The 13,106-nt window shown below is 38.4% G+C and overlaps 1 protein-coding gene across 1 annotated transcript; it reads right to left on the reverse strand.

The window, feature by feature from the left end:
* Positions 1-1,160: 1,160 nt before the first annotated feature.
* LOC149288235 (kelch-like protein 24) lies at positions 1,161-12,277 on the reverse strand. The gene is made up of 6 exons (XM_089492061.1): positions 11,358-12,277; positions 7,090-7,274; positions 5,501-5,619; positions 4,722-4,910; positions 4,085-4,273; positions 1,161-1,361 (listed from the first exon to the last, which is right to left on the reverse strand). Exons 1-6 carry the CDS (start codon positions 12,275-12,277, stop codon positions 1,161-1,163), a joined length of 1,803 nt encoding a protein of 600 aa, XP_089348187.1.
* Between the last annotated feature and the right edge of the window lie 829 nt (positions 12,278-13,106).

Here is a 13,106-nt window from a genome sequence, read left to right on the forward strand (position 1 = left end):
GTAATACATTTCCAGCGGTTTAATGGCTGGATAAAGAAGAATTGACTAAGGTTAAGTGGACTTTCGAAACTTCTATTATAGTTTTAGGATGAGGTGGTAATATCAAGAGAAGACCAAACCTTTTTTAACTAAATACATTTGAACCAAAGGTTTTGCCAAATCTACTTATAACTTCTTATGGTGTTTTCCATGTAATTGTAATGAGTTGCTTCCTACTTGCCACTAAATATTTTGCAACACTGTTGTAGCATTTTGTCTGAGAACTTCCTAGGGTAGCTTACCCGGAGCTCTTCCTCTTCTGGGTAGGAGTGGCTTCAAGAGTAGGTGTGGCAAAATGACCATAAAGGTGTGGCTATCCACAAATAGAGGCGGGGCTAGTCATGCATGGGACAGCAAGACACATATAGCGGTGGGGCATGCCCCAGTCAGTATTGAGCAGACATGGCCAACCCCATCCCGTCCTGCCCAGAGAAAGAGAAAAGTGAACAGGAGACCAAGGGATACAACACGTCACCAGAGGCTCCAGGTCAGTCCCAGATCTTTCCCGTGAGACTGGTCCAGGCATGGCAGCTACCCCGCTGGTGATGCTGGTTGTAGGATCGTGGCACAACATTGTGTAAGCGGCCTCCCAATTTTTACCTCTCCCTCCAAGTAATAAAGGTTATGTTTAATCAGACCCTAAACTTTACATTGCACTAAACAAGTGAATCATATGACTCACAAACATAAAAGCTTCATATGACAGCAAACCTAATAAATTACTGACATACACATGTACTTTTGCACAAGTTGTGCCAAAAGGTGTTTATCCACAACCACGCATCACTCAGGCACACAAATGACTTATATAATGTTGCTTTTAGAACGTGTTATCTGTTTAACCCAAACTATAGTTGAAAACTCAAAATACAAGTGCTCATATAAAATACTTTTTTTTTTACAAAATCATGTAACACATATTAAATGTCTTTTTTAAATCTTCCCCAGGAATCAAGCTCCATAGCCAAGAAAAGACATTTGGCTTAATCCAGGTAAAGAAAAAGTTAGAAAAGATAATTTGTGCAATTACTAAAATACTTAAACATGCGCTGCATGGAAGGCATTCAGTATCTGCTTGTAGTAGACTTGCTCCTCCAGCCTTGTTTTGTAAAACGGATCATTCACATTTTGAAGGCTTTTTCATTGTATCTGTGAATTGTTACACATCCGTGGTATGAGACTGGTCTGGGCATGGCAGCTACCCCGGTGATGATGCTGGTTGCAGGATCATAGCACAAAATTGTGTCGGTGGCCTCCCCATTTTCACCTCGTCCTCCAAGTATAAAGATTTTCCCATTGCATACAGACATGCCACAGTTTTCCTAGAAACAAAACATACAGATTAATATTCATTTGGTGTTCCACAGGATTACCACCTGCCCAAAAACTCAAGGCAATGGGACGTGTATGTATGTATAGTGTTATATATATCATTTTACAGTATTTTAAAAGAGAGATACAATAAGTGACGTTGTACACAGTGTGCGACTAGCTGGATACCAAGCTGCAGGAGCAGTGAGAGGTAAGCGGGGGCAGGGTTGTTTGTATGAATGTGAGCATGGATGTGTAATTGTGTGTGAGCATGGATGTGTAATTGTGTGTGAGCATGAATGTGTGTTTGTGTGTGAGCATGGATGTGAGAAGGAGATGGAGTGTGTGTTGGAAGGAGTGGCAAGGGGCAAAAAAAGGCACAGACAGGTTGTTTGGGTTGCAATGATAGCACAGACAAGTTGTTAGGGAGCTTACAGACTAAGTGATGAAAAACAAGGTGCTTAAAACGGTGAAGATGGGATAATTATGTCACATCAGTGAAGAATGATCTTAAATCATTATGGATTTCTTCTAAGAGATAAGATTTGAGGGAGGATTCAACAATAGCAATGGAGTGGGATCACCGTTAACATGGTACTACTAGATGAGAGTTCATAAGTGAGAAAGGGTAGATTTTAGAAAGCAAGGTGAACTTCACGCCACAGGAGAGCAGAGAAGGAATGTCCGAGATTATGCTGGGAAGCAGAGTTGGGAAATGTTGTGTATATATCAGTCTGGAGTTTAAATGTAATTCCTGATGGAACATGAAACCAGTGTTAGGTTTTGAAAAGGTGGAACAAACAGATGAAGAATAACAATGAGGAAGGTGAGCCTTGGGAGTTGAAGCAAATGAGAAGGCATAAAACGGGGTCACGTTTGGTTCTTTGAGTGTGAATCTTTGGAGGGTAACACATGGCTATTTGGTACATCACACAGTCTGATGCATTGGCATTCACTGACAAACTAAACAACCAGTATAGCCAGGGATCAATGAGATCAACATGTTTTTTGTTTTTCTATCCATGAACTTGCATAGGTGGTATGAGAAGACTAAACACAGAGGTGTACCTTGCCAATGTGTTTATAATCTAGAAAAACAGTTGAAAACACACATTGCACAAAGATCTAAGGTGTAAAATGTTAATGATTATAGTTGTCGAAGGGAAGATTTTGTTAGCTAGAGAGATGGTGGAATATGAGACTACAGGAAATACATGTTTACTTGAAAATTGTACTTTTTGAAGTTGTGTTTGAAGAATCCACAAAAGAGAAAAAGGCACGGCATAAATGAACCACTTCAGCTATGAGTGGAGATCAACCTGTAAAAGGCCTTCAAGAAATCACAAAATAAAAAATATTGCTTTTTTATTTTTTGCCCTGATGGTGGGTCTGGTTTTTTAATAGATCAAAAACTACGTCGACATGTTATTTTGTGCATCTAGAGTGTGCTGGGATTCATTTTTTATTTTTGTGTTTGGAAACTTAGACAGCTAAAGCTACTTGGCATTTTCATAATGTCTTGTTAGTATAAGAGTCACAAGGAGAGGCAATGGGGAGGAAATTTAACATGTCACCAGGATACACAGATGAATATTCTGAAACAAGCGTAATAAACAGAACAAAAAAAGGCGCCTTAACCAGCTGCAATGTGAATCTTTGTGCTCTTCTTATCACACAAAAAGATATACAGATAATAAAAAAAAAAACAGTTACTCATGTGCTTAGTGTGTATTCAAAAACATAAAAAAATAAAAAATGTATATTAAACTTGAAATGATATAAAAGTTAAGGCTCCAAGGTTGATGAAATATATAAATGTATGTTTTTTTAATCAGAAAGATATATTTCATAAATGGCAACTATTATTGCTAAGCCCTCTTTATCATTAATACACAATATAGTAAAAACATTACATCATTTATCATTAATACTTTCATTTAAATGTCTAACCACAACTTTCCTTTGTTTTCTTTTTTTAATCTATGCTGTTCTTTTTTTTACCTACACATTCATGCACCAAGTTATACTTATAGCAGAATTATTTATGTGAAGGGGACAATGTAACAAAAAAGTTATTTTTTTGTTGCTTACAATTCCCTTTTTTTTTTTTTTTTTTTTTTGAAACTCCTACAGAAAATGTATTGAAGTGAAACTGCCACAGTGATGAAACACTTGGTTTCGAGAACAGAATGCATGGATTGTACTCATACGAATTCATTACTGGTGGGATATGGGGAGGAGTATCCATTTATAAAGAATGTATGAAGATGGCAGGTGCCTGGGGAGCAATGTGGGTATTTAGCAGAAAACCTCATTTAGAATTCTGAACACACACACTGGATGAATAACTACAAGGCCTGACTTGACTTGTATCGGTAAGTCAGAATATTCATATTTTATTTTTCTAGGTCTTGAAGTGCACAGGACCTTTTTCAGTGCCAACCTGAAGTCCTATGTTGATATGTTAATGGACGCATGGTGATTATTATTCTCTATTCACCATTGAGAACAATATAAGTAAAAGAAAATATTGTTGTTCTTTGTGAGTGGTCCTAGCTGTCCCACAAGTGCTGTAGATGATTCAATTACAAAAGAAATTTAACTCACGCATACAACGTTTTAGCCCTTGGATACTGAAAGGATGAATTCTTATTCCACAGTATGGTATTCACTCAACATCCCTCTGTGTGATTTCTCAAACAATTTACCAAGAAGGCTCAGTGCGATTGATTACCTGTCGACTGAATGTGTTTTGCACATGAATCCAGAAATCCTCTGATGGGTCGTAGCAGTAAATTGCTTTTGTTAGCCCTCCAGCAACATAGATGAGGTTATTCAAGGACACAGCGGTAATACATCTTTTGGCAATGGGAATTGAGGCTCGTAGTAACCAGGTATTGGTGTCTGGATCATAGCACTGAACCTGAGTTTACAAAGAAATAATAATATCTGTACGCACAGTCAATGCCATCATGCACTTGCTGGCCTATGCTGAAGATTATATATAATATATATAACATATATGATATATATATGTTATATATAACATATATGATATATATAGCATATATACTGTATATTTAATTTATATAACATAGGTAACTCTTAGTCCACAGAGCAAGCCCAGCCAATGATCGCACAAATGTGGAAATCCCAAATAATGAACTGGTACATATTAGACCTCCAATAGTAAAAAAAGCCTGTAGTGCATTCTCCCTATCACAAGCCCAGTGCCCTCAAAAGGATGCTACGTGTACAAGCGGACTTGTGACATTAGGAGTTGTAGTACGACAGTAAATGCGGAGAATAATTATTCCAGTGATCTGGAGTCATTCAGGTAGCATTCTAAATCGGTCAGCCTTGTTCCATACCTTGTCAGAGCAGGTGTTATCATCGGGTCCTCCACCAATCACAAACAGTTTCCCGACACAGCTGGTTACTGCTGGAGAACTCACAGCTTCCTTAAGTGGAGCAACATCTGTCCAGCGGTTGGAGAAAGAGTCATAACACTCAACACTGCTCAGTCTGTTCTGCCCGTCATATCCTCCAACCACATACACCTGCAAACCAAGGCCGACAAATCATTCAAATGGATCCACCAAGATTCAAAAAGCAACAGTCACATATCTAGGCACGGAAATCTATTTTTATTTTATCTGCAGGATAATGTGTAATATAATGGAAACAAAAAAACACACAAATGTCACTCTGCTTTAATCGCTCCCATCCAGTTACATATGATAGAATAGCTAAAACGTATAAAATCTGACTTAAAGGGTGCTAACATGCAGCTGCCTAAAATACCCTATATTGCAAAATGGGGGTTCCCCCTTTAAGGGTGTTAAGCAAGCAGTAACAGAACATGTTGTAATGTGAAAATTAGCATGATCAACACATGACTATGTTCAGAACTGTCCACCCATTGTAATTGAGTTGGAAGAAGATTGCTGAGATTTATTATGGGCAGTGATTGGCATGATATAAATTACAGAGGGCAGGGACACTAGTTGTTTATTATGCTAGATGTAACCTACATACTTCAGATTATACTGCGTGCCGTTGGGTAACGTTCCATGGATAGCAATGCTGGCCTTCTCTCTGAGACTAGTGGCCCGCATCTGTTCCCTTCCAAATTCATACTGAAGCTTACCTTCCCAAGCAGGACAGCCATTTTATGCCGCCATCTTCCCTTGTTTAAAGATGCAACCCTGATCCAGATGTTCAGTTGAGAGTTATACATCCAGACGTCACGGCTGTTGATCCTGCCTCCTAACAAATAAATACGTGAACAGGAACCATCAGGTTATCTTACCGGGATCAGAAGCAAACATAAGCTGCTTGCTAACAGGCGTCTACAATAACAGGTTTCCAGTGCAACAAAAACTATCCATGTCTTAGTACATCTACTGTTCTGTATCTTATATGATTAAATAAATCTGTGAATTACCATAGTATTATTAGTCTTGGGCTGATTATCACCAAAGCGAGGCTGTTAAAATAATAAAATGGTGCCCAAGGTGATGAGTAACTCCAAATGGAGGTGAATTCCTTGAGGATGAAAGTTAGCGTGGAATATTATTGTGCAAACTTCTCCCATAGTAAATGCACGAGGAAACACTTTAAGAGGAAACAATATTTATAAATGAATATCCATCGGTGTGTTAACATCTATGTGTCACATATCTAATAAAATCATAGATAATGATTTCTTAAATCTTGTCAATAAATATATATATAAAAAGTAGCGCTGCTTTAGGATAGCCTTGAAATGTAGGGAGATAGTACTTCGCTTATCAGTCCCCAGAGAAAGCAGATAGGATATGTCTTCCAAAAGGTAAACTGGTTTATTGAGGGTTCCTGGGCTTTTTCTACACACACAACAACATGGGCATTGGGAAACACATCCATAAGGAGTGATTAGTTACAATTCTATCATTCAAAGGTGATGCCAGGCTGTCTGATTTAAGGACAAGCAACCCTTACAAAAAAATTACTGCAGTTTTTCTGAAGTAATACTGCAGTTTTTTGGACATGAAAAAACTGCAGTACTGCACATTTACTGCAGTTTTACTGCATTTGTACTTCACTGTACTGCAGTTTTACTGCAGTTATTTTTGTACGGAAGTACAAATGCAATAGAGCTGCAGTACATTGAAGTACAACTGTAGGTTTGCAATATAAAAAAAGTGCACTAAATGTGCAGTAATACTGCAGTACAGTGAAGTACAAATGCAGTAAAACTGCAGTAAATGTGCAGTAAAAGTGCAGTATTGCATTTTTTTCTTGTCCAAAAAACTGCAGTATTACTTCAGAAAAACTGCAGTAATTTTTTGTAAGGGAAAAAAGGTAAAATAAATGTAAAATGTAGCATCATTATTACATAGGTTAGACAGATTAACACTTTAAGCTCACACACCTGGCAAATTTCTCACCTAAAGCTCATTTGAATAGAAACTCATTAACGCAAACAATGTAAACCAACTTGGTCCTACCTAATGTGTAATTGAATTTGTAAAGAGACTTAGAAAACTTTCACTTATAAAACTATACATTATACAGAGTCAGTCAAGCTCTTTGGGTAGCAGAAGCTCACTAGGGTTGGCTCTTCGTAATGCATAATGAAGTCAAGGAGCTAAAACACGACTCTCCTTCAAACTCTTCCTTTAGTAAATAAGCCCCAGAGAAAATGTTTTATTGTGTTAATTACTGTAAAGTAATGGATTGGGGAACATAATTTACCTGAAACAAGAATATCGTTTCTAAGAGCACAGACGGCATATTCTGACTTTGTAAATTCTGGCAACTTTGCAAGGGATTTCCATTCCCCTGTTACTGGATCATAGCATTCAGTGTAAGGAAGGTTAAACCCTCCGACACGTTCACAGCCTCCGACCACCACAATCACCTCTGAGTATCCGGTAGACCTGCCATGACAATAATAACAATCAAAATAGACATCGGGATTTCGCCTACACTGTAACAGCTTATGCGACAAAACCAAACCCAACACACACAATGTTGTAACTTTACTTTCTTAGGCTAGATTTCCACTTGGGTTTTTTTTTGCTAAAAACGCCCATAATAACGCCAATTCAGCCACACGGCGTTTTTTTAGTGAAAAAAACGCTGCGGCCAGATGTTAGCTGTTCTTCAATAGGAAATCGCACAATGCCATATCCACTTGGCGTTTTTCTGTTTGGCGTTTTTTCAGTCCTCTTTGGCGTTTTTCTGCTTTTTCAAAATCGCAGCATGTTGACACTCTGGCGTTTTTTGCAAGGAAATCTTTGCGTTTTTCTCCAATAGAAGTCTATGGGAGAGAAAAAACGCCATGAAAAAGCCATGTGGGTTTTGCCTTGGTGTTTTTTATGGCGTTTTTTTCCACAGTTACAATGCAGAGGATGGACCCAGTATCTGTGTGTCCTACGAGAAATAGGCTGGAAACAAACAGTTTCACACAAAACAAAGTTCATATTGAATTTTACACCATTTGGAACAAACATGCCATTACAAACAAACATACCCGACTGGATCCTGCGTGCCAAAAGCAACAGCAAACAATTTGCACCATCATTTGGGGCCAATCTTCCTAGAGGAGCAGACATTCGGAATAAAGCATGCCTTACAAACCACAGAAAAGAGACAAAAGGGTCCGCCGGGGCGTTTAAGTAGAACTCTACCAAGAAAATGACATCAGGAGGGGGCAAATACTTGCAATTTATCCTAATCCCTTTTAGCTGGGTGAAAATTCTAACGTGTAAAGGCTGGAAAAACTGCCTAAGGTCAAAAAAGCAATTTCCACAGAAAGGCAAAAACGCCAGAAAAAACTCCAGAAAAAAACGCCAAAACGCAGGAAAATGCAGTGGCAGTTTTCTTGGCGTTTTTCATCAAGAAAATAACGCAGGACAAAAACCTAGCCATACACAGACAATAAACTACTTTTTACCATTTAAAACTTAACTACTACTGTATTCACCCATTGCTAACACAAAACCAACAAAACTTCATGCTCCTTTTGGTCTTAAATAACATAAAAAAAGAAAATTAGGAGTGAACCTTGTTAGTCAATTCCTACAAATTCATGATAAAGCCATAAATTCAATGTGTTAAATGTTTTTGGTGCACATTTCTCTTTTCAGTACCCATATTATCTGACTTCTCCAAAAAAAAGGAAAAACAAGCTGGTAACTTTAACACGCACATTTGAAGTTTTGTTGGTGTGTTAGCTTATATAGGCACAAGTTATATTTTCCAGGGCATCATAATTTAATTTAATGTAGACCGTATATATGGATTTTATTATTAACTTTCTAATGCGGCAAAAAATGCATTTTCTCTTGGCAATATAGTAGATCATAGCGCCATCTTGTGGAAAGAATTTAAAGATATGTGATCAGTCAGTTGAATTTGTTATTGATTTACCCAAAGGAGATAATTTTAAAATACAAATTGTCCCTCTCTTGTGTTCATTAAAAGAGGATATTTTAGATAAAAATACTAAAATGTTAGAGCACACACATAGTTCAGGATACAGACCGGAAATGCTAAAGGGGCCCTGGGCAAACCATTGCTGTTGGGCCCCTTTGTCATGTTTTATGCATTAAGACAGACAGTACATGCACAGCTTTACATAAACCCCATTTTTGATACTCATTCCTCACAAGAATGGACATCTTTTAGCGAATATTGCTATTGCAGAGATGAATGCAACATAAGTGTATAACTATATATATATATATATATATAAATATATATAATTGTGATTACTATAAAGATACTGATATTTTGCTAATCACATATGGTGTTTTTGTTTATCTCTATCATATAAAAGCCTACTTACTGTAGAGAGGTCAGTCACACTGGGCTGGGAGAGCACTACAATTGGACCTTCACTGTATAGCTTGAATCATAGGGCTCTATCTGGATTGTGTAGGGTAGGTGGAGTGGGCAGGCTGCCATATAGTGTTGTGATAAAAAGGTTTTGTACCGTGTTAGCCGTTGAGAAAACAGGAGAAAAGTATAGTTAAAATGATACCATTAAACAGAGTTTAATTGCGAGCTTTCGAGACCAAGTTGTTAGGTCTCTTCCTCAGGCATTAAAGAAGCTAACACAGACTTTTCTAAATACAACTCAGAGGTATTGGGGAATTTGTTCAGCAGTAAATTAGCTGGACTAGCAGAGATCCAATGGACAGATATGGTTCAATCAAAGCATCCTTGGTCAGTTTACTCCCTGGTTAGAGGGGCCATAAAACCATTTGACATATGCCAGATCCATGAAGGTGTCAAATGTTCCCAGGAATAAGTTGTTTGTAGTTAATTCGAATTGTGAGAGGATTAATGGTTGGTAATGTTATAATGGGAGATTAATTCTTTGTCTCTGTTGAGGCCAGTGAGTAGGGTATTAAAACGGTATATTAGTTTGATCTCCCATATTTTTCTCTCCCTCTGGGTGCGGAACGATCCCATCAGTACTGACAGCTTCACATCCCGAATGCTGTGTCCAGGCTGACAGAAGTGTTCTCCAACAGGTGTATCTATTTTTTTCTGTTTGATGGTATGTCTGTGGGAATTAAACCGTTTGTGTAATGCTTGGCCTGTTTCCCCCACGTACATCGGTGTTGGGCATTTAGCATACATGATGAGGTACACCACGTTAGATGATTTGCACGTAAAGCAGCCATTGGTTTTGTGGTGTAAGTGTGAGCCTGGTATCTGTATTTCATCTGTGGGAAGGATGTGTGCACAGGTCTCACATCTCTTTTGTTGGCAGGGAGAGGTACCATTTGCTGTTCGCCTGTGAAGGGTGCTCCTCACTATACATTGTTTGAGATTGGGAGGCTGTTTGAATGAGAGCAGTGGGGGATGTGGGAATACCGTCTGAAGTCTTTCATCAGTGTGCAAGATTTCTTGTAGTTCCTTTGAGATCTTGCGCAGGGCTTCCATTTGTGGATTATAGGTGACCACTAATGGTACTCGATCTCTTTTTTGTGGCTGCTTGTATCTCAGAAGGTTTTCTCTGGGGATATTGATAGCTTTCTGCATTTGGGAGATTTTTATACTGTACCCATGGTTGATGAATTCCTCCCTGAGATTCTAGAGGTGTTTATCTCTGTCCATAGGATCCGAACAGATGCGGTTATATCGAATAGCTTGACTTATATGATTGAGTTCTTGGTATGTCTGGGATGGAAGCTGTTGTGTTTCAGATATAGTGTTGTGTGCATAGACGAGAAGCTGCAAGACAGTGTTGTGTGCACGGGGAGGAGAGAATCCTCCTCTGCATTAACACACGTAACATGAGCACTGCATAAATCAGATGCCAGCCTCTCAACGCCAAATCAGACTGACACACAAACCCTGGCACAGGAACCACTTCCTGCTTACATTTCAGACAGGAAGTGGCGATAAACAGTAGGTAAAATATCACCTGTACATTACTTGTGGCTTAAATTTAAAATATTCTATGCTGTGTTACAGAAAAAACATGTTTCCAATTTTGCACACAATCTGCAAATTTAAAAACAAGGTCCCAAATGAATTGCAGATCAGTATATGAATATCATGGATGCATAATATACTGTACTGAATATATTTCATTTGAATAATAGGAAAAAGTAATCATCAAAATTATAATGTGTGATTTTTTTTTAGCATCATACTATTCCCCTGGCACAGAAAATACATTACAACGATAATATATACAGCTAGCACATCTCATGTGTGGTCATGTTTTGTAATAAGCATAGTAGATGTAAGGAAATTGTGTAAGACTAGAATTTTATAAAGATCAAGTCAACGCAGTATTTAGTGTTATGTGAGGTGAACCTCGTCATACAAAAGGCACTTGAGGCATAAAATTGCCTTAAAAGTGACAAAAACCATATCATAATTAAAAAAAAAAGTATATTTTTTATAAATTTGGGTATTTCTATCACAAACACCTGGAAAGTGGAAAGTGGAAACACAGAAACCAGAGTTTCTTAGGAAATGCTGTAAATGGTTCTTACCTGCGAGGCCTGGTTCGTGGAGACATCATCTCATTTCCAAGGATGTGATACCGTCTTGCTTCATGAAGTAACTGGTAGCACTCTGGTGCATTCTGGATTAGCTGATCCACCTCTACAGTTTGCACAAAGTAGTTAGGATGCAACAAAGGCAGTCTGACATGTGTCAACAGTTCCTGCAGCATAGGTCTTCTGACGTCAACATGGTGGTACACCCAACGCATGACTGCTTCAAATACCACCTCTTCTTTACTGACAACCAGATCATCAGTGCTAACGTAATCAATTAGTTCAGCTTTACCAAGCTCCAAAAACTCCTCATGTTGAACCACAACTTCAAATGCTTGCTGAGCAAAGGTTTTACACTTAGTGAAGAGAGTCTTTAGAGAGTGCGTGTCTGCAAAGTGCTGAATCCCCAAGCAATTGCAAGGGTCTAATTGTTCTTCCAAAAATTTGGCGCATGCATCACGTAAAACACCAATCTGAAACAGGCTTGAGGTTTCAAATAGGTATTGGACATTTTCAGTTGTGATCTTTACTCTTCCTGTATAAACGTACTGCAAAAAGCAGTCCATAGCTTCTGCAAAAATGCCATTGATTTCAACCAACATCTCACGACTTTCTCTGTGATCATTGCAAAACATAGCTCGGAAATAGCTGCTGCATGCAGAAAGGATGGCTCTGTGACAGGGGAATTCCCTGCCCTCTACGCAGATAATGACATCAGTAAACAGACGACTCTCTCGGAACTCATTGAAGATCTGCAGGATACTTTCAGAGTGTGTAGAGCCAGAATTAAAATCAAAAACTTCATGACCTGTCAACTGCTTTTGGTCCATGTCAAAGACTTTACGTTTAGTTGCTGGAGATTCACGGACCCCACTCTCCTCTCTGACAAATCTTCGTCCTAATATGAGTACCATTGTTCAGTTGCGCAATTACACAACAGCCGGGGAACAATTTACCCTCTGCCTACAAAATCACAAGTAAAACATATATTAGAGTACATACTACCAGAAGTACAATATATAGTAGTAAGCTGTATGTATATGTGTATGGCATTCAGATACAAACAACAAAAACCTTTGGGGGAAAAAGAAAACAAACCCACACAATTCGTAAATTTTCTAGCAATCCATTAGTATACATCGATAATACATACTTAATACTTTATTTCAAGCCATTTTACAACTTTAATTTTATGAACCTGGAGGATTAACATAAATACTCCCTACCCCTGGTCCTCTGACACGCTAAAGAATCTGCCTACATGACCTTAAGCTCAGAAAACTGGAGCATTGATGTAGCATACAACGTAGTTTGTGACATTATGGCATAGAATGGAGGTCCCAAATGGCATCTAAAGTCCCATACAGAAATCCCATTTTGCTGAAAATGCAAAAAATTGCATCAATATGTGACTTCACGCAAAGGGGAGTCAGGTGTTATAGGACCGTTTGGTCTCTGGTCTGGCTGGGAGAGGCAATGATGGAGTCATTGTTGTGCCGTGTAGACTGGAAAGACAGCAGTCTGTTCAGAAGGAACCAGGATGAAAGAACTTCCATGGGAATTGTCAGGTAAGTTTCCCTACACGGTGCTTCACTTAACAGTAGAGAGCTAAGTATTACTAAAATTGTCTAGTATACACAAGCCTGATTATCTAAGCAATTATTATTGCCTGATGGATTAGGAAGTGTTGCGGGATACTTTAGCAAATGCAACTACGTTTAAAACTGCTTCATGACCAAGTAG

This window comes from Sceloporus occidentalis, unplaced genomic scaffold (genome assembly GCF_023333645.1).
Source record: "Sceloporus occidentalis isolate IW3139 unplaced genomic scaffold, rSceOcc1.0.p SCAF_53, whole genome shotgun sequence".
NCBI classification, from domain to species: Eukaryota; Metazoa; Chordata; class Lepidosauria; order Squamata; family Phrynosomatidae; genus Sceloporus; species Sceloporus occidentalis.